This window comes from Bubalus kerabau, chromosome 3 (assembly GCF_029407905.1).
Source record: "Bubalus kerabau isolate K-KA32 ecotype Philippines breed swamp buffalo chromosome 3, PCC_UOA_SB_1v2, whole genome shotgun sequence".
Taxonomy (NCBI): Eukaryota; Metazoa; Chordata; class Mammalia; order Artiodactyla; family Bovidae; genus Bubalus; species Bubalus kerabau.
The window spans coordinates 83,899,819-83,923,200 of NC_073626.1; the positions used below are offsets into that span (position 1 = coordinate 83,899,819).

The following is a 23,382-nucleotide window of genomic DNA, read 5'->3' on the forward strand; positions in this document are numbered from 1 at the left end:
TGTCAATCATTTGAATAATATAAATAGTAAAATGTTATAAATGTTTGTTATCTAGAAAAACTATATGTACAGAGAATTCTTATTTTCAATGGCCCATGGTGTATTTATATAAATTAATAATGTACTGGGCTTCAAAGTAAGCCTCAATAGATTCAAATAAGCAGACATTGTAGGGTTATTATACTAATAAATTCAAGATAGAAGATGTCATATAGGGTTATTATCTAATCACAATGCAGTTAAACTAGAAATTAATAATAAGATAACAGAAAAAAATATAACCATTTGAGAATTTAAGAGTTTCCTCCCAAATAAATGTTGGTTTAAGTAGAAAATAAAATATATAAATAACTGTTTAGAAAATAAGAACTTTTTCTCTCAAAAATCTATGAAATTGGACCAAACACCCTCTGAATATCTCACTGTTAACAAAGATGACCAAGAAAGGTTGAAAGAACATGACATAGAACTTAATTTGAGAAATTAGAAATAGGACAATAAAACAAAGGGTACATGAATAAAAAGAAATTAATGTAGCAGATGATATTAGTGTAGTAGGTGGTTCTTAGGAAAAAAAATCAATAAAACATACAAACTTTAGTATTATCAGCAGGATCCTAAGATGATGCCAATGACTCAACAAGCTTGGGTTCAATTTATTAATGTTGTTATTTAATCTGTTTTTGTTTAATATGTTTATTATTTATATTTTAATTTCAAATTTACCTACTAATGTTCTTTATTTAGCTCATCAATCAAAACCGTTGCTGCCTCCTCTGTATTGTCTAGGCATGCTTCTCAGCTCAGTCTCTTCTGTATCAGTTTTGTTTGTCTTTCTTTTCTTTTTCACACTAATTCTATTTATTTCCATTGTGTACCAACTTGAAGAAAAAACACTAAAATTTTTCTTGTGGTAGCATAGTTTATCTAGAGTAGATTAGCTGGCCTGAGTCCACTTGCCTGTGCTTGGTTTTTTCTAACATTCACATGTCACTTTATCTGATGTCAGTATGATTTAAAGTTGGGGCAAGTTTCCCTCACTAGTGTGAGAATCAGGGTCTATCAAAGGGGTCAGCCAGGGTGTGGCTTACCAGGTTTCTTTTGCAAAATGTTGTTTTAGGGACCTATTTAAACCATATATGAATACTAAATTAAAAAATCTAATTTGTAATCATGTCCCATTCCTGAAATGCATACAAACTCCTTCTGGATCCCAAATATTAAACTGCTTCATTTTGAAAAATGATACATTAAAATATCTCTTTGGGCCTCTTGTTCTAGCCTGGGTTCATTGTTTCAAGTTCTACATCATTGCTTATCATGGACTACATCTGTAATTCATCATCTATGATTCTAGTTTAGGTTTTTTTAGAAGACAAAGACTATAAAGAACTTTATAAAGCAACCTGAATTTAGCATCATTCCAGAAATTTATACCCCATATATTACAATGGTGTGGTTAGTCATCCAAAGCCAGACATTCTATCTAGAGTGCAAAGTCAAGTGGACCTTAAGAAGCACTGTTGTTAATCAAACTAGTGGATGCAATGAAATTCCAGCAGAGCTATTCAGATCCCTAGAGGATGATGTCATCAAGGTTTTGCATTCATTATGTCAGCAAATCTGGAAGACCCAGCAGTGGCTACAGGACTGGAAAAAGTCAATCTTCATCACTCATCACCCATGCTAGTAAGGACATACTTAAAATCTTGCATGCTAGGTGTCAGCGTTATGGGAACCAAGAACTTCCAGATGTCCAAGCTGGGTTTAAAAAAGGAAGAGGCACTAGAGATCAAACTGCCAGCATTTGCTGTATCATAGAGAAAGCAAGGGAATTTCAGAAAAAAACCTCTCTCTCTTTCATCAACTATGCTGAAGCCTTTGACTGTGTGGATCATGACAAACTTTGGAAAGCTCTTAGAGAGATGGGAACACCAGACCATCTTACTTGTCTCCTGAGAAACCTATATTTGGGCCAAGAAGCAACAGTTAGAATCTTGTATAGAACAACTCATTGGTTTACAACCGAGAAAGGCGTACGACAAACAACAAGGCTTGCTCAAACCCACGTCCATAGAGCTGGTGATGCCATCCAACCAACTTGTCCTCTGTGGCCCGCTTCTTCTCCTGCCCTCAATTATTCCCAGCATCAGAGTCTTTTCCAATCAATCAGCACTTTGCATCAGGTAGTCAGAGTATTGAAGCTTCAGCTTCAGCATCAGTCCTTCAAAAGAATATTCAGGGTTAATTCTTTTTAGGATTAACTGGTTTGATCTCCTTGCTGTCCAAAGGACTCTCAAGAGTCTTCTCCAACAGCACAGTTCAAAAGCATCAATACTTCAGTGCTCAGCCTTCTTTATGGTTCAATTCTCACCTTTGTGCTTGACTACTGGAAAAACCATAGCTTTTACTAGACAGACATTTGTCTGCAAAGTGATGTCTCTGCTTTTTAATATACTTCATAGATTTGCAATAGATTTTCTTCCAAGGAGCAAGGGTCTTTTAATTTCATGGTTGCAGTCACTGTCTGCAGTGATTTTTGGAGCCCAAGAAAATAAAGTCTGTCACAGTTTCCATTGTTTCCCCATCTATTTGCCATGAATTGATGGGGGACCAGATGCCATTATCTTAGTTTTTTGAATGCTGAATTTTAAGCCAACTTTTTCACTCTTCTCTTTTACCTTCATCAAGAGGCTCTTTAGTTCCTCTTTGCTTTTTGTCATAAGGGTGGCGTCATCTGCATATCTGAGATTATTGATACTTCTAGCAAGCTTGATTCCAGCTTGTGCCTCATTCAGCCCAGCATTTTGCATGATGTATTCTGCATAGAAGTTAAATAAGCAGGGTGACAATATTCAGCCTTGATATACTCCTTTTCCAATTTGGAACCAGTCCATTGTTCCATGTCCTGTTCTCAATGTTGCTTCTTGACCTGCATATAGGTTTCTCAGGAGGAAGGTAAGGTGGTCTGGTATTCCTATCTCTTTCAGAATTTTCCACAGTTTGTTGTGATTCACATAGTTAAAGGCTTTAGCATAGTCAATGAAGCAGATGTTTTTCTGGAATTCCCTTGCTTTTCTATGATCTAACAAATGTTGGCAATTTGATCTCTGGTTCCTCTGCCTTTCCCAAATTCAGCTCGTACATCTGAAAGTTTTTGGTTCATGTATTGTTAAATCCTAGCTTGAAGAATTTTGAGCATTACTTTGCAAGCATGTGAGATGAGCACAATTGTGTGGTAGTTTGAACACTCTTTAGCTTTGCCCTTCTTTGGGATTGGAATGAAAACTGACCTTTTCCAGTTCTGTGGCCACTACTAAGTTTTCCAAATTTGTTGGCATATTAACTGCAGCACTTTCATAGCATCATCTTTTAGATTTTTAAAATAGCTCAGCTGGAATTCCATCACCTCCACTAGCTTTATTCATCATGATACTTCCTCAGGCCCACTTAACTTCACACTCAAGGATGTCTGGCTCGAGGTGAATGATCATATGATTGTGATTTACTGGATCATTAAGACCTTTTTTTGTACATTTCTTCTGTGTCTTCTTCCACCGCTTCTTAATATCTTCTGCCTCTGTTATGTCCATACCATTCTGTCCTTTATTTTGCCCATCTTGAGAATAAAGATGAATATACTGGCAATAGCTCTCATCTGAAGAAAGTATGACCCAGGAAGACCTGGAGTAACTATACACTAAGAAAAAAAGTATCGATTTATTTTATCATCATCTAGGCAAGACACAGCATATTAAAAAGCAGAGACATCACTTTGCCAACAAAGCTCTATATAGTCAAAGCTATGGTTTTTCTAGTAGTCATGTATGAATGTGAGGGTTGGACCATAAAGAAGTCTGAGCTCTGAAGAATTGATGCTTTTTTAATTTGGTGCTGAAGAAGACACTTTGAGAGTCCCTTGAACTGCAAGGAGATCAAACCAGTCAATCCTAAAGGAAATCAACCCTGAATATTCATTGGAAAGACTGATGCTGAAGCTGAAGCTCCAATACTTTGGTCACCTGATGCTAAGAACTGACTCATTGGAAAGGACCCTGATGCTGGGAAAGGTTGAGGGCAGGAGGAGAAGGGGATGACAGAGGATGAAATGGTTGGATGGCATCACCAGCTCTATGGACGTGGGTTTGAGCAAGCTCCGGGAGTTGGCAATGGACAGGGAAGCCTGGCATGCTGCAGTCCATGGGGTCGCAGAGAGTCAGACATGACTGAGTGACTGAACAACAACACAGGCAGGACACAGCAGAGGAGGATATTTGGTGTGGCAATCAAGAGACATAAACAAATTGATTTTATATTATTTTAGGTTCACATATTTTCATCTTAGTACTCACAGTTGCTAATTAAAAAACTGAAGTTTGGGTGACCAATAATGATATTTACTAATGGATACAAAGTTTGTTATGGAGTCTGATATTTGGCACTATGTGTGAAGAACTATGATAAGCAAGAACAGGATTTGCCTCAAAATTTTAAAGACTTTTCAAGTAGTACTTGTAAAAAATTTCTCTGAGTTAAAGTAATATTATACCAAAATATTTTATTATTGCTTGTACTTAAGTTACTATTATGCCATTTGCTTTCTAACAAGTGTATAATTTATTTGGAAGAATTACTGTAAACAAAGATTAAATGGGAACTCATGTCTACAACTACCCAAAGGTTAGTTTTTTTTACATCTGATGAAATTATTTCCATGAAGATACTAAATATTTATATCATTGTAAAATTCCATTATTGGTTTAAATTATGGATAGATGTTTTTGTTTTTGTGTCACTTCAAGATTGAATTGTAGATTCTCTTCATCTGTTAGACTCACCTTGGGATTTTTCTTATGGATTATTTTCACTTTTAAATGGATAGAATTATAAGCATGTGAATACACTGTTTCTTTTATTTCAGAAACAGTGTAGTTGCACAGAAGGCAGGGCATGGACATTGGGCTCAGGAATAATTCAAATCTTGGTTTTCTCATTTACTGGTTATATGACATTAGACAAGTTACTTAACCTGTCTAAGCCTTAATTTTTTCATCTCTAAAACAATAGCAGTTATACTAACTCCTCCTCCCTCAACCTTCCTTTTGGCTCTTTTCTAATTCATAAAACAGTGGTTTGCTTAGTACATATTTTCAATAGCCATTTGTAACTTCAAAATATAGCAGCCTGATTTCATACTCTGCAGATTATGGTGAATGATTATTTTCTTATACCTTAATATATATACCTTGTATAATCTTATATATAAGAATCTTAATATACCTTATATACTCTTATTACCATAGATTATTTTCTTATTTCCTTCTCTTTTCAATCACTCTTTTGCTCTAATCTTAAAAATCTCTTTATTTCAAGGGGAATCCAAAATCAGTTCATAATATTCTTGCTAGACTATTTCTTAGTGACCAAATTAAAGTGATTTACTTTTTATGTCCATCTCATGGTCAGAAGCTTAATGAAAGCAGCAGTTCATCTGAAGGTAGCACTGTAGACATTGGAGCACCTGCCGAGGAACAGCCTGTAGTGGAACCCGAGGAAACCCTTGAACCTGAAGCCTGTTTTACTGAAGGTAAAAAAATGACCTTCGTGTTAACCTTACATTTATAGAGTGCAGTTGTTTTTTATTTTCTTTTTTTAAAGCTGTTGATCATCCAAAATGGACAACTCAGAATAGAGTAGTACATTGTAGTCAATCTATTTTAATTACTTCTAATAAGCTAACATATGTAAAATCTCTCATTATATTTTGGTTATACCTGCCATGTGTAAGGCACCATGAACATGGAGAAAAGATCATTTAATGTAGTCAGAATGAATGACTAATTTATAATTTTTCAGATAAAATGGTGATTTTGCAGGAAGTCAGCCTCTTAAACATTAGTCAAAATTCTCATACACAACATTTGCTTTAAAAATAATTTTTATATTATTATCAAATGAATTGCAAGCATATTTTTTCCATGAAAACAGCAGTTTCCAATACTTGGGGGGAACGGGAAATAAGCGCTGCCCTATTCCTGGCCCCGCACAGCGCCTAGTTGAGTCTGGTGCAGCACGGACAATAAGTCCATACTTACTGCTCTGTTTTCTCCATGATTAGTGTTTCCCAGGGAAATCAGGGGCTGAATAGTTTTCACAATTTCACATTGCTAATGCATGTGTTCCTACTACCATAGGCTTACAGTTAGCCCAGCAAGATGGAGATGGCAATAGTCATGAGAAAATGAATCCAGAACATGCCAAAGGGTATCACTGAAGCAGGAGAAGTTATTTATCTGCTCCTGTTTGAACATTATATTTGCAGGCTGTGTGCAAAGATTCAAATGTTGTCAAATCAGTGTGGAAGAAGGGAGAGGAAAACAGTGGTGGAATCTGAGAAGAACGTGTTTCCGAATAGTTGAACATAACTGGTTTGAGACCTTCATTGTTTTCATGATTCTCCTTAGTAGTGGTGCACTGGTGAGTGAATATTAAGCAAAAGTGCCATAATACTAAGTTTTAGAATCGCCTAATACTGACGACTTATTAATCCTTTCTGTTGCATTCTTTTACTATCCAGTGGAGCTATTTCCATTTCCATGGAATCAGCTGTTAATCTCTGTTTGATAACCCCAGAACTGTTATCTCTATTTATGACTTCTTCCTTAAACATGCATACATCACTATGTCCATCCATCCACCCACCCATCCACTCATATCGTTCTACCTATCTCCAGGGCACTTTTAGTAACACCACTTCATATCTTCAGACTATAGACAGTGTATAACTATGCAGCTCTGCATTTATTTTTATTATGTATACACACATTTCTAATTAACTAGTTATTAATTTTCATTTATTATTAAGTAATAAAGAAAATTTGTCCCTCTAATTTATTCATGATAACCAAAGGACATGAGTATTTAATTATTCATATTTTAACAACAAAGTAAGCATGATAATACAGAGTAGTTAAAGAAAGTCCTGTGGTTGGGTATATATATTAATATAATTTCTATGTTCTGATGAATTTTATTTATGAATTATATTATTATTATCTCCTTATGGACAGTTGATAAGTCCTTAGGGACTGCTTCTCTGTCCCTTTTGAAATGCATCCAGTGTTCTCTTGTTACTCCAAAACCAGTGAATATTGGTAACAATAAATATTGGGCAGTGTGCCTAAGTAATCATTTAAGGATTGGTTTCTCTCTATATAAAGGTGTTCATTTCATCAGAATCAATTTCTATTTATATAAAAATCATGTACAAAAATGTAAAGTATAGCACATAGATAGCACTTTAAGAAAATGCTAACACAAATAGACTACTTAAGCCATAAAATAGATGTAGACAGACAGAGATGGAAAGACGATACAGTACTTAACCGAAACACAATAACTTAGGTTTATTTAACTTAAAAATGCATAATTCTAGCACAGGCCTATATTTTTCTGCATATTTCTCTGATGAAACAAATTTTATCTACATGCTACTTTAGATAAGAAATAGTTTTTTTCACCATTTAAATGAATATAGACTTAGATATAAAGTATGATTGAGGTTCATATTAGAAGAAGAATACATATTATAGTCTAAATGAGAAGGAATTTCATCCTACCATCTTTATTACACCATATCTTTGCTGATAAACATAAACTGTCAACAAAATGAAGGGGACAAATGAACTCAACTATATAGTAAAATTAGGTGATGTATTGATCAATTATAATTTCTGCTTTATGAAAAATATAAGCCTTTTTATTTCTTCAACTCCTTTCTGTGGAAAAAATAAAGAGGCTAACAGGAGGAGGCAAAAGATATGAAACAAAGAGAATAAATAACTTCAAGTTGGGATACCAGCATCAAGACGTGACATCAAGAACTATTTCCTGAACAAGTCACTTTAATTCCTTAGACTTATGCTTTTATTTCTTCCTTTTAGTTAGATCAATAGAGAGCATAACTTTTCTCCTGATTCATTAAAAGATCTTTGAAAGAAAGAGAAAAAAAAATCAATAGCTACTTTTCCTCTACCCTCCTATTCCAATGAAATGTTATTTTATGTATATGAAAATCAGGAAAAACTATGTAATCAGGGAAAACAGCCTATAATAGCTGTAGCATAAAAGTTTCAGAAAACTAAAATGCATAACTTTTCTTTATAGGCATTTGAGGATATATATATTGACCAGCGAAAGACAATCAAAACAATGTTGGAATATGCTGACAAAGTTTTCACTTACATTTTCATTCTGGAAATGCTTCTAAAATGGGTGGCGTATGGCTATCAAACATATTTCACCAATGCCTGGTGTTGGCTAGACTTCTTAATTGTTGATGTAAGTATCCTCCATATTTTTGTCTTTCATTCAAGGTAATTTGTCTTATTTATAAACTAATTTCAAAACAGTGAATCTTTGATCACTCTGTTATGTTGACAGGATATGCTACTTAAATAGACACTAAACTAATTCACTGAATAATAGTGTAGTTTTTGTAATAAATAAGCTAATTTAGTACTGATTTAGCATTGAGAGGATGGGATTTATGGTGGTTATCTAAGATAAAAAGCTGGGGGAAAAACATCAGAAGTTTGTAGAGAGAATGGTGAAATAGGATATGATGTTTAAGTTACTTTTATTAATATTATGATTCAAACAGAGTTGAGTTTGAATCCCAGCCCCACCACTGATTTTGTATGCCACTAAGTTACTTGGCTCCTGACACGATAAAATGATCATATTAGTACATAAGAGTTAGAGGCACTCAGTACATAAACAAACCAGTGATGATGGTGGAAGCTACCGTTAATTTTTAAAAAATTATTTTTGATTTTCATAAAGGATATTTTTAAAGAGTAGATTATATAGCTTATAACTAAATTATAGAAAGTAAGATGTATGGGGAATAGTGCAAAAACTCTACTTCATGCAGTGATGGGACTTACTCTAGAATATAACTAGATTTACGGCAAGCACATAATATACCAACAGCCCTTCACAGAGTTGGTGTATTCAACAATTAATACTTCATCGGCCCAAAGCAAGTAGCTGTCTTTGAGATTTGTTAAAGGCAAACATCATGCTTTATGTTTGGCATATTTTCAGCTTTAAAAATGTATTTTCAAAATACCACAGACTTCATAGGCATTTTATTCTCCTAAAATGATAATCCAGCAGAACTACTCAATTTTCTTATGGAAAGTATTTGTAGAACTAAGAGCCATGCAATATCTCTTTAATTCTATTGAACAGAGGCAAATCCAGAACTATTTGAAAAGCTTAATGTTACTATGAAATTAGTAAATTAGGGGAAAAAAAACCCTCAAAAGAGTGATAAGTCGCTCATATTCTACATACATAAATAGCTCATACAACTCAACATCAAAAAGCAAACATCCCAATTAGAAAATGGGCAGAAGAAGTGAATAGACATTTTTCCAAAGAGGAAATCCATATGGCCAACAGGAACATGAAAAGATGCTCAGTATCACTAATCATCAGGGAAATGAAGATCAAAACCACAAAGAGATATGACCTCACACCTGTCAGGCTATCATCAAAAGGGCCACAAATAAAAAATGTGGAGAAAAGGGAACAACTTGTACACTGTTGGTGGGAATGTAGATTGGTGCAGTCACTGTAGCAAACAGAATGGAGGTTCTGCAAAAAACTAAAAACAGAACTACCATATGACCCAGCAATTCCACTCCTGGGTATAGATCCGGAGAAAATGAAAACATTAATTTAAAAAGGTACATGCACCCCAATGTTCATAGCAGTATTATTTACAATCACCAAGATGTGGAGGCAGCTTAAGTATCCAGCAAGAGATGAATTGATAAGGAAGGTTTATAATACTGCTAAATAGAATACTGCTACTGCTAAGTCGCTTCAGTGGTGTCCGACTCTGTGCGACCCCATAGACGGCAGCCCACCAGGCTCCCCCGTCCCTGGGATTCTCCAGGCAAGAACACTGGAGTGGGTTGCCACTTCCTTCTCCAATGCATGAAAGTGAAAAGTCAAAGTGAAGTCATTCAGTCGTGTCCGACTCCTAGGGACCCCATGGACTGCAGCCCACCAGGCTCCTCCGTCCATGGGATTTTCCAGGCAAGAGTACTGGAGTGGGGTGCCATTGCCTTCTCCCAAATAGAACACTACTCAGCCACAAAAAAGAATGAGATTTTTGCTATATGTAACAACGTGAATAGACCTGGAATCTGTTATGCTTAGTGAAATAAGTTAGACAAGTGCTGTATGTTATCACTTAAATGTGAAATCTACAAAATAAAGCAAACTAGTGAATATAACAAAATAGAAACAGATGTCACAGCTGTAGAGAACAAGTTAGTGGTTACCAGAGAGGAGAGAGAATGGGGGAGGGGTGAGATGGGGTAGAGGATAAAGAGGTACAAGCCACTATGTATAAAGTAAGTCACTCACAAAGATATATTGTATAGCACAGGGAATGTAGCCTATACTTATAATAACTTTAAATGGAATATAATCTATAAAGATTTTGAGCTACTATGTTGTAAACTTGAAACTAATAGAATACTGAAATCAACTATACTTCAATTAAAAAAAGAAACCTCAAATGAATAATTGCTTCAGCATTTCACAAAGAGAAAAAAGTTTCTGCTATTGATATTTCAAACACTAGAAGTTATTTCATATTTGAACTCCTCAAAAACTTTCAAATTAGGCTTTAAATCTAAATGTAATTTAAACTTTTTGAAAATTTCTAAGCTTTATTTTTCTTTATTATACTTATTAAATGTCTGAACTTTTAGTGGAAGAATAATGATTTTGTTATTGTAAGTTGGTTTTTAATAGCCATTTCCAAAATAGTTTAGGAAAATAATTCTATATAGAATTTTGTAGTTTTGCAACAATAATACTTTCATTTTTCAAGGTTCTATTTTAATTATTTATTAAGGATCAGTGTATCACTCTAAAAAAAAGACAAAAGGAATTATACCACATCTCAAGTAAAGTAAAAAGCGCCAACTTAATACACTAAAATATAGATAATTTTGCAAAAATAGTGTTTAGTTTATTTGAAACGATCCAATATTCTATTCTCAAACCAAAGAAATTCTATTTGGATACAGAGTTTTGGTCTTTATTTAAAGAATTAGACACCTAAAATTTTATTTCTTAGTTATTGCATATTTCAGGCAACTGAAATTTAGTTTATTTAATAAATATTGACTAGCCATTTGGGGTCAAGTACCATGACAGGAGGCTCTAAATTAATATTAAAAATTTTAGTAAATTTCATGATGAAATTAGTTTTAAGTTACATTATTTATATAGAAATAAACTTTAGGCAAGTGAAAACACAAAGTATTAGCAAGACACCAAAAAAATCACTGTCAAAAAATCAACCTCAAAACAATGTGACTTAGTGCATTAATTTCTGAGGGTATCAATTATCATTAATTGAAAATACCAACCAAAACAGGATAGAGATTGCTTGCCTTTTCTGATACAATCTCAGTTTTTACATTTTATTACTGGGCTTCCCTGCTGGCTCAGAGGGTAAGCATCTACCTGTAATGCAGAAGACCTGGGTTCAATCCCTGGGTCAGGAAGATCCCCTGGAGAAGGAAATGGCAACCCATTCCAGTACTCTTGCCTGGAAAATCCCATGGACTGAGAAGCCTGGTAGACTACAATCCATGGGATTGTAAAGAGTCAGACACAACTGAGCGATTGCTTGCCTTTTCTGATACAATCGCAGTTTTTACATTTTATTACTAGCCATTGGCCAATCTCTAAATTCAGCAGCAACTTAATAAAGGAAGGATGATCAATGACATTTTCTTATACCTGGCTTTCTTCCTTTTGAAAATCAGTTTTTATTTAGGTTTTCTAACTACTGGAGGGATTAATAAATCACATGACATTTATTGTTTTTTATTTAACTAGTTTTACATACCATCAGGAAAGCTACTTTCTTTGTATCAAACTAAAACTATTTCCTTAAAATTTTAAGTGGTTTTCTAAAAACATGTAAGCATTTATCTTCTGAATAATTATAAATAAAAACTGTTAATTGTTACAACATTTCCATTCAACTATGTGTGGAAGTGTTAGTCACTCACTCTTTTCTGACTCTTTGTAATCATGGACTGTAGCCTGCCAGGCTCCTCTGTCCACGGAATTCTCCAGGCAATACTGGACTGGGTAGCTATTCCAGTCTCCAGGGGATCTTCCCAACCCAGGGCTAAAACCCAGGTCTCCTTCATTACAGGTAGATTCTTTGCCATCTGAGCCACCATACTTCAATAAAATAAAATTGTAATAAATTATAATTGTGTTATAGAAGACTACATATTGAATGGCAATAATTCTATCTTTATTCATTTATTTTTGTATGCTTTCAGGTTTCATTGGTCAGTTTAACAGCAAATGCCTTGGGGTACTCAGAACTTGGTGCCATCAAATCTCTCAGGACACTAAGAGCTCTGAGACCTCTAAGAGCCTTATCACGATTTGAAGGGATGAGGGTAAGAACCATGAAAGAACATGAAGTATTGTATATAGCCAAAATTAAACTAAATTTTAAAAAAGGAAAACTCATGCATGCAAAAGGAATGGCAAATCCTTGCAAAATTGCTACTTTATCTTTTTATCTGTTGCATATTTACTTCTAGGTGATATGCAAGAGAACTTAGGCCTCCTTTGAAATGATGTAATATCATTTATCTGCTATGCTCATTTATCAAAATGACTTTATTTCTTAATCCATTTTGGGAGTTTCCTTGCAAACCTGTACACAAAAAAGCAGATGCAATATTAAAGTACTATGTGTCGTGATGATGATGATAATAATCAACTAAAATAAATCCTACATCATGTGGTTCTCATTTGTGAGGGTCTAAACTTGTTCAATGAGTTTTACTGAAAATAATATGAATCATGCCTAAATATAAAAGAAAAAAATTTAAGTTGTCAAAATTTTGTCTGTACAATGCCAAAGTTAGCCTTATTTAAATGTTCAAGGGTAGATATTAAAAGTTAACTGAATTTCAGTTTTCAAAAAGTTATATTAATATAACCTCAACCTGTAACTGTATTAATCTTAATTTATATAAACAGTAATATCAACTTTAAGATTATATATAAGTGCTAAGTTGATTTAGTCATGTCCAAATCTGTGTGACCTTATGGACTGCAGCCTGTGAGACTCCTCTGCCCATGAGATTCTTCAGGCAAGAATACAGGAGTGGGTTGCCATTCCCTTCTCCAGGGGATCTTCTGAACCCAGGGATAGAACCCAGGTCTGCATTGCAGGTAGACTCTTTGCCATCTGAGCCACCAGTCTTATGAGATCCTCACATTTTTACTAAAATGTTACTGAAATTCTCTTCAGGATATGTGAAAATAAAGTTTACTTTTCACTTAAAATAGAGAAAAATATCATTTTTATATATTCTACTTGAAAGGATTTTTTTGTTTTTTAAAAACATTTGATTGGAAGTCACATTGGAGAATCCCAGGGACAGGGGAGCCTGGTGGGCTGCTGTCTATGGGGTCACACAGAGTCAGACACGACTGAAGTGACTTAGCAGCAGCAGCAGCAGCACATTTGAAAAGGGGCTTCCCAGGTGGTGCTCCTGGTAAAGAACTCAACTGCCAATGCAGGAGACTTAAGACCTGGGTTCAATCCCTGGGTTGGGAAGATCCCCTGGAGAAGGGAGTGGCAACCCATCCACTATTGTTGCCTGGAGAATCCCCATGGACAGATGAGCCTGATGGGCTACAAGTCCATAGGGTCGCAAAGATTTGAGTATGACTGAAGCCACTTAGCATGCATGCACATTTGAAAAGTTTTCTGAAATCTGGACAGTTCTAAAGATTTGAGGCTCTTATTATTATTTCAGGTTTGACCTTTTATAAGTTGATTAAATCCATGAATCCAAAGGCCAGACATTCATATTTAACACCTTCCGAAACAATACTGGCCCTGTGGACCTTTAATTTTTATAGAAAGGACCTTCTCTATAATTTTGATCAATAATGTTTTCTATGCTGTAGGGGAGGCCAGTTTTTGAAACTTGAAGTTTGAAAAACACAAACTCATTATAGATACTGATAGGAGATGAACTCATCATTTAAATTATCACATTTATGAATATATAGTTCTTGCCTCATAATGACAGCATGTATACAACCCTAAAATGGCTGATGGTTTCAACATGTATTTGGCATTGTAAAGACAAAGTAACCTGATTATTGATTCTATTTGTGTGTGTTTGTTTCTGGTGTTTGGAATTTTTGACTTTGTTAAAAATATAAACATATATGCTGGTAAGGATGGAAATAATGATGATTATAATTTAGAAGTGAGCTTTGAATATATTCAGAAACTCTCATTTTATTCTTTTCCCTAGTAGCATAAAATCACAATGGCTATGTCAAAGCGTAAATCAGACTCATTTTATTTTCGTTGTTTTCTTGCTTTTTCAAAGCATGTGCTTTAATGCAATATTACCAAGTAAAGCATGTTGTATAGTGCTTGATAAGAAGTTAGAAAGTGAGAAATAAATTATCATCACTTTGCCCTTTATGTTTTGCATGTTTTATGCACATTTCTGGCTGACAGCTTTGAAACATTTATTGTATTTCAAATTTCCAGTCCAAATTTTTCAACTTGTAAAATTGAACTGAGTGAATTGATGTCATGAATAACTTGAGTAAAATACATTTTGTATTTTCAATTTCCTTATCTAGGAAATCTTAAATATCTTCTTTTTTTTTTTCAAAAGAACTCAAGTCTTGATTGATAGGGAAACAGACAGAGAGCATCATATACAAAAAGTAACACCAATTGTTCTGTCATATCAGATTTCTAACTAATAACAAACTATATATTTCTATTTTGTATAGGATAATCTTGCTCCAACTTGGATGGGGTGGAGCGCTGGTTCCGCCCCTCAGCCCTTTATTATGGGTACTGTATTACCCCTTTTGCTTCCTTTCATCCTTTCACTGTGACTTTGTGTAGTGGGATGAGGGAGGGGTTGGGAGGGGTACCATTGTACCACAGTAAAAAAATACAATATTTACATTCTAATCCCCTATTTTCAATTGCCTTAACTTTTCTTTTGAGAAAAATACCTTTTGTGAATTTACCCTCTGTGGATTTGAAGCCCAGTTGTTGATATCCTTATTAAGTTTCACTGAATCTGATTAGATGTGTATATATCAAGTTATCCATTTATGGGGAGATTATCTATCTGATTGGTGATGGGGGGGACCCTGGTTCAGAATGGTTGAATAAAAATTTTAACTTGTCAAGTTGAATGATGCTCTTTGAGTCATTTAAAAGGACCCTTGCTATTTTCTACATTGGTCTGAGTCCTGAAAATTAATATCAAGTTACCAACCATGGCTTCTTGCCTTATTGATCTGTGTGAGCAAATGCTGGAGTGTAAAAATCCCAGGTGTCATAGACTGGAATTGATTGTGTGATCATTCTCATGTTTTATTAAGTGTAAGTTTATAGGGGTTATTTTCCAAATGCAAAAAAACAAAAACATATTAAGATAGAGTTGACTGAGCAAATGTGATTTGTGTTTTAAATAGGAAAAGTAAATTTAAAAGGATCCACTTATTTGAATTATACAGACAAGAACACCCACCTAGAAATAAAATATCATGTGTATTAAGATAGTATTTAATGCATAGACTGACTTCATAGAATACATCACTCCCAGCTAACCTCTTAGTGTCTGAGAAGACAGCACAGTGAACGCCTAGATAAAAATGCATCTGCTAGCGCTGTGCTGTGCTCAGTGGTGTCTGGCTCTTTGCGAGCCCGTGGACTGTAGCTCACTAGTCTCCTCTGTCCATGGGATTTCCCAGGCAAGAATACTGGCGTGGGTCGTCATTTCCTCTTCCAGGGAATCTTCCCCACCCAGGGATCAAACCCACATCTCCTGTTTTTCCTGCATTAGCAGGCAGGTTCTTAACCAGTGAGCTACCTGGAAAGCCCCACATTTTGTTGATTCTTAAAGTTTGGGATAATGTGCAAGGATGATAGTTATTTCTGAGGGAGAGAAAAAGTTAGAATTTTTGTTTGGATAATTGATATATCTTATCTCTCAATAATAATTACCTTAAGTAAATACCACAACACAAATGAAGACATTAGGTTTTTAAAAGATTTTATACTTTTCTTCATACTTTAAAAGGGGTGACTTCTACTTTGCCTACTTTTGATTTTTATTCACAGTCTTTTCAGTATTTTGATTAAAGGAGCAGTAGAATCCACGAGTAGTATTGATTTGAAGTTCAAAGGCAATTTATTTAGGCAAGAGGACATTTCTGCAAGTATCAAAATTCCCAACATTAATTTGCATTTTTAATTGTCAATTTCTCGCTTTGTGTTGATTTACTTAAGAAGGAGATAACGAACCAGAGACAGTTTCTATAACAGTGAGTTGTGCTAAAATACAGAAATTCTATAGGATGATGCTGTGCAAAATGGTTGTGAGGAGAAGCACCTCTAGTGTTAATTCGTTAAGATAGTTCCTTTCTTCTACACCTCTTTGATGCAGCCTGAAACCTCAATCTATTCTTTCCAGTTGATTAGTCCAGTTCTGCCTAGTGCCTTCACCACCTGGAAACGAATTACTGCAGTTCCCTGGAGCCAGAAAGGAATTAACACACCTCTCTCTCTGCTGAACCAAGAGAGGGCTTGGGGCTCTTGGGATGTGAGTCCTTTCTCACATCCTTCATTGTCTAATGTAATGAAATTTTAAGAATAGATGGGTCTCTGTAGAGTAAGTCCTCTTATTTTATAAAAAATAAACCTTTTCTCTGTACCAAATGTATGCAAACATTGTAGATGTATCTTGAAACATGCTACTGCAGAGCATTTGCTTGTGTCATGTATTACATAGTTAATTTGAATGCAAATCTAATCCCCAGTTTCAAAGGAAACCCCTCAGACTTATTAGCTAACCCCATATCTTTTGTGTACAGTTCTTTATTCTCATTCCTATATCTAGAAATAACATTTAAAATTTGTTTTGATCAATAAATGCTAAGCTAACCTTTACTTCATTCATTCAATCACCATTTTTATAGTCCTATATTCAAAGTACTCAAAGCCTTGGAGAATTCACAAATATATTTTTTTATCTGAAGTAAAGAAAAAGCCTACCATCTGTCAAAATTACGGGAATGCAATTAACTCTAGTGCAGAGCAGTCTAGGTAGCAGATAAGTAGGAGCAACTCTAGGGACAATCAGTGCAGTGGGGTGGAAGAAGCACTAGATGCCACTCATAGTCTACATTCTGAACTGAAGCTGGCTTAGCTCATTTTTCTCATTTGCCAAATGAGAATGCAGTAGTAAAGTATCTCTATAGTCCTGTCCAGTACTAGAATTCTGATTTTTGAATTCAAAAGAGGAAACATCTCTATCTTGGAGGCTAAACTGAACAGAAGTGAGGCTGCATGCCAAAAGTACTGCTTGAAATACAGCTAGTGAGAAGATAAGTGTTTCAGAAGGGGAGGAATTGGACAAGGAATTTCAGAGGAAATGGTGTCTCAATTCTCTGGTAATGTTATTAGCATATGGTGACTGCATTAGTTGGATTGGCGTGAAGGCTAGGTAGCTAGTGAAGTTAAAACTAGACATGTAGATTGAGGAGTGATTTGAACATCAAGGTAAGGCAAATATTTGATAATCAGTGCAAAGTCATTAAATAACTTTAAATGAGAGTTGAAGAAAATTCATCTTACATGAATTAAAAGAAAGAGACAATTGGAAGACAGTAGTACAAGTTGGTAGTAACAGATGTCAGAACTAGATGGCGATCGTGAAGATGGAGAAGTGAGAAAGGTGAGAAAGGTTTTGAAGAAAAATGTGAGACCTGCAGATGGATATGAAAACAATTCAAGAAATAGGTATAGGTAATCAGTGTTCTGCTCATGACCTAAGCTGGCTGGTGTAGGTTTTAAAATAAAAGCTTATTTTAATGTGTGCTTTGTGTATACAAAGTAGAAGCAGCTTTTTAATCTGGATGGTAGGCAAAATATTTGAAAAAGGAGAGGAATAAAAACTTGATTTTAGCTTTCAAATCTTGAATCCAAAGAAATCTAAGTGTATCCACACATTTAAAGTGAAGTATAAAATAAAGACTTATTCATTCAATTGTATTAATACAGATGGCCACATGAGATAAGGTGAGGGGCCATGTGTCAGCTTGGTAGGCTTTCATAGCTCACATCATCTGGATCTGCCTAGATAACTCAGCTGACTTCATTGTTTCATTCTCATTCCCCTCTTTGTCATTAATGGTTTTTACTTCCTTTGGCCCACTTATCACACTGTATTATAATTCCAGAAGGCCTAGAGTTCTTGATAGACTTTAAACACACCTCAGAAGCATAAGGAATTGCCTCATCTATTCTTGTTTTCAGACAATTAAAAATTTTTTCTAAAAACACATTGGTATCAAATGGCAGGTAGAAGATATTTTGATGCCTGTTGTTTCTTTTAGATCAAGAATGATCGAAGTACACAGGTAGAATTCAATTTAGCTATGAATGTTCAAGTCTGAGGCATCATCTGCCACTTAGGAGCATATTAGGGCCTGTCTTTCTCTCTTAGCTATTCATGTGTATCTCCAAAGGGAACTATAGAGAAGGAAGCAAAGACAGTCATCCCTACAGTGTTGCTAAATAAAACACAGATTTTTAACTTATGGTCCAGGAATAAAGATAAAAAGGGCAAAAATGCTTCCATTAAAAAAAAAAAAGGTAGATAATTATTTAGCACAGAACTTGATGTAACCACATCAGATTTGGGCACTATCACCCCAAATATGGCATCTCTCCTTTTCTTATTTTCCTAAGAAACTGATTTCTACTATGTTTCATTTAAAATAAGTTTATCAAATTAAACTCAGTAAATGAAACAACTGATATGACTGGAGCTTGAAATAAGCTATGTGATGATCTAATGAAATACATGATGCTAAATTGTCTTGCTTCTTATGCAAAAATTATTATTAGTCATAGTGATGCATGAATAATTAAGGACAAAATTATTTAGGTATTTAATAATATTTTTATATTTATACACCTGAATTTTTTTAGTTTATTAAAATATATCAGTCAATCAAATCAACTCTTGCCCCAATATTTTAGTTTCATTCTTTAATATATTGCTTTGTTTAATGAGTTAATCTTCTCTGGTAGGATTTCTCACTTCTCTTTTTCTAATAAACAAATTTTATGGCTTCATCTGGCAGCAAATTCCTCTGCTTTTGTTTTCCCTTTAACCTTTTAGTACTTTCTCCTCTCTTTTAAAAAACTTTTTATCTTTGTTATATTATCTATATTCATTTCTCTAAATGTATGCTTATGAAAGAATATATTTCATTTTAAGACTTTATTTTGCTTTTAAATATCTTAGAATAGTCTTGATATTTTAAAAAAATAGAATCACTAAAGATTACTAGGGGGATAATGTTTTTTCTTTTAACCAACAAGAATTCTGACTTTTCTTTTTTTCCATTTGTGTATTAGGTGGTTGTGAATGCCCTTTTAGGAGCAATTCCATCCATCATGAATGTACTTCTGGTTTGTCTTATATTCTGGCTAATTTTCAGCATCATGGGCGTAAATTTGTTTGCTGGCAAATTCTACCACTGTGTTAACACCACAACTGGTGACATGTTTGACATCAGCGAAGTGAATAATCATTCTGATTGCCTAATACTAATAGAAAGAAATGAGACTGCCCGATGGAAAAATGTGAAAGTAAACTTTGATAATGTAGGATTTGGGTATCTCTCTTTGCTTCAAGTTGTAAGTGAACACTCTTTTCTCTGAAATGTGTTTATTGTCTGGAATAATAACAAAGTGATGACATACAGCTGTTGTGTAGTACTAAGAAGAAAATTTATATATCCTTTTTTCTAATTTTGATTTATTAGTACAAGTTTATGAGCCCAGATGGGTGGAAATGTCAGTATATTTAAACAGTGCAGACACAGTTTCTCATATGAACAAGTTGATGACTAAATCAACAAATTTGCTAATATTTTTCCTATTGCAATTGGAAAGCTTGGTTCACTGATGGATCACCCCCTCCCCTCAAACACACGCCCTAAACACACCTGATTGGATTGTAACAAATTGGTGAGAATTAATTGCTACTGAGTTATATCATTTGGATTGAAGATTGGGGAATGATATTTAGGCTTTAGGATTAGCTCCTCATAGTGAAATGGAATAATACCAGGTAGAACTCAGAAACAGAAATGAAACACAAGCAGCTGTTATCCCATCGCAAATGGCCTTTAGTACAATTATGGAAGTCTTTTTTTTCTCTAAATATTGATGTTTTCACTACTGGGTCTCTAAGACTGAAAAACCATTCACAATGGATAAAAATATAAAAGATGGTGGCCTCTTGAACATTTTCATTTGATGCAGCTTCTGACTGCAGCTGCATTACAAAGCAGTGGATAAAAAGAGTCCAGAGTATTTGAAAAACATTGTAAAAATACTGTTCTATTTTGGCCACTGAAAACTCATATTTAAAATAAAAAACCTGCATAAATTTTTTCCTGTGGTTCTATAGTCCTTAGGGCAGAAATCTATTTTATTTTACCAGGGTTGTGTTTCCAACTGTTCAACCAGGAGATTAAGCAAGCAAACAAGCTTGCACTGATCAAAATCCTCCTGCATCTCTTTCAGAGTACTATGGCTCTTTTGCAAGTTCTCTCTACCTTCTTGTTAGAAATTCTTACTTCTCTTGTAGATGTTTCTGACTTATTCTAAACGTTCATGGAATTAAAATAGAGATTTTTAATATTTGGACAAGTATGATTTCTTTGAATATTATAGTAGACACATGATGGTATTTCCTTGGGCACTTACCCTAACCCTTAACTGATAACCACACTTGTAAATATCACTAATATATATCACTTCCTCCATAAAATTGAGAAAGAAAAATTGAAAATTTCAAGCAATCCCTTAAAATGCTAGGGTAAAGATGCTGCACAAAGCCAGTAAATAAATTCTGCTACCAGAGTACTGATTTACACTTGGCTATATATACAGAATCATCTCTCTGTTGGTTAGCAATTCATTGAAATGGTTCCTTGAATCACCTTTTACTGCTTTTGTACTTAGTATATAATGAACTTGTTCTGTCATTGACCTCAGCCATTGACACATTCAAAATTTCCCTCTTTGATAGACAAATAAGTTCTATTTTCTAGCTAAGAGTCTTTACTTTTTCTTCATTGCCATCGCAAGCACCCATACTTGACTTTCTTCCCATGACATCTACCACTTCATAAGTGTTAGTGTTACAAAAACAAAGATGTGTTAAGATACAGATGCTAAAAGCTTTTTGATAGACTTTCTGACTAAGGAATAATCCTCTCAGGTCCATAGTGTTCAAAACTCATATTCTAGAACAAGTATCAAGTTACTATAAATGATTACACTTGGAATACCAAGTGTCTACTGTACTATTTTCACTTTTCTTACCCAAATTAACTCACTCTCTTCAAAAATTGCAGAAAAGAAAGTGGAAGATAGGATTATTTCTGATGTTATGCTTCAAAATTCTTAAAATGTCAGCTGCAACTGACTTTTTGGATACCTGTATGATCTTTAGAGTGTTACAATCAAGAGAAATTGTAAGCTTTCAGTCACTTTGATCACCCTGTAGATAGGTTTTAGTGGATGATCATCAGGTCTAAGATGTAGTTGTTTTGCTGCTATGAACATTGCTAAATGTGTTGGCATTTGTAAGACTTTCTAAAAGTATTCCACCAAATCTTGACAGCACTTTAAACTGCATGATTCCATTAACTAAAGAACTGAAAAGTATCTGTCAGTTGGTTGTCAAGCAGGAGGAGATATCAAAGGACCAATCTATTCATTATATGGTCTAGAAATGAAGAGACTTACTGAGATATTGTTGGTCCAAAATCCATGTAAAATTTGTTTTGAGATGTCTTTTTAAAATGTTCCTTTTAAAGAAATGTATCAGTAAGGATATTTATTAAACATCGGGTCTGAATTACTTTTACCCCAAAATAAAACATGCATGTCTTTTTTAATAGGCCACATTTAAGGGATGGATGGATATAATGTATGCAGCAGTTGATTCCAGAAATGTAAGTATTCTTTACATTTTTCTAAGTCTTTTCACAATTTTGATTAGACATTAAAAATAATTTAACAGAGCATAGCAGCTACATGGAATGATTTTACAATGATTTTTTAAAAAGAAAAAGTATGATTCAGTACTCAAGTATAGCAGTAGTATGCACGCATATAGCAGTATTTATCAGAAATCTTACTAAGATATATCAAAACAGAAGTGCAACTAAAGTAACACAGTCATATATTTAACAACTAACAAATATCCTTCTATTGACTATTTTTCTATTTTGTTTCCTTTCAATCTATCAATTACATACTCATTAATAATTTTGGCATGATAAAACAAATGTGAAGAAATATATGATTGCTATCCGTAGTTTACCCTCCATATTGGACAAGTAAAGGATGTTGTCTAGGCAGTGTAAGATTTCTGTAACAGTCACTTTAAAATCCATTCCTTTATGTGATGATACACTGTGCTCAGTCACTTCAGTCGTGTCTGACTCTTTGTGACCCTATGGACTGTAGCCCCCCAGGCTCCTCTGTCCATGGGATTCTCCAGGCAAGAATATTGGAGTGGTTGCCCTTCTCTTCTCCAGGGGATCTTCCTGACCCAGGAAATGAACCTGTGTCTCCTGTGTTGTAGGCGGATTCTTTACCACTGAGCCACCTGGGAAGTGCCCTTTATATGATCCATAAAACAGACTGTTATCATTTCTATGATCAACAGTTTCCTTTAAGTTTCTATCATCTAAGACCTACTTTTTTTTATTTTTCCTACTACACCCTTTTTTAGACTTCAAGAAGAATTAAAATCCATGCTCATTCCAAATCTGCTCTTCAAATTTTGTACAGTTTAGTATTTTCTCTCTATCTTTCCATTCTTAGGTCCCATCTGTTTAGCCTATAAACATGATGGATGACCTTTGCCCCCATAATCTTTAAACTGACCTAAGAAGCTCCCTTTTATCTTTCCTGATATACATTTTCCATAAATGATTCTAGTTTTGTGTTGAGTACCTTCCTGATATCCTCCGGAGTTATTTTACTTTGTTATTTTGTTTTGTGTGTTTGGTTGGTTTTTAACTCTAATATCTTTAGGAGGACATGAATATATTAGGGCATTGTCTTATAGTGACTCCTTTATGTCTTTGTTACATGCTAAGTAAAAGCTCAAATGCTTATTTCTCATGAGTACACTCTAGAGATTAAATTACTGGTTGAGG

The 23,382-nt window shown here is 34.4% G+C and overlaps 1 protein-coding gene across 4 annotated transcripts in view; it reads left to right on the plus strand.

Moving 5' to 3' along the window:
• The window catches only part of LOC129646355 (sodium channel protein type 1 subunit alpha), a 219,152-nt gene that overhangs the window by 185,655 nt on the left and 10,115 nt on the right, over positions 1 to 23,382 (plus strand). For 3 of the 4 annotated variants that reach the window (XM_055572374.1, XM_055572375.1, XM_055572377.1), the window contains 6 exons: positions 5,467 to 5,587; positions 6,323 to 6,477; positions 8,167 to 8,340; positions 12,393 to 12,515; positions 19,553 to 19,834; positions 22,114 to 22,167. In XM_055572374.1, coding sequence (XP_055428349.1) covers positions 5,467 to 5,587; positions 6,323 to 6,477; positions 8,167 to 8,340; positions 12,393 to 12,515; positions 19,553 to 19,834; positions 22,114 to 22,167 — 909 coding nt within the window. The remainder of the gene's footprint in view (positions 1 to 5,466; positions 5,588 to 6,322; positions 6,478 to 8,166; positions 8,341 to 12,392; positions 12,516 to 19,552; positions 19,835 to 22,113; positions 22,168 to 23,382) is intronic. The other variant, XM_055572376.1, reaches the window with a different exon arrangement.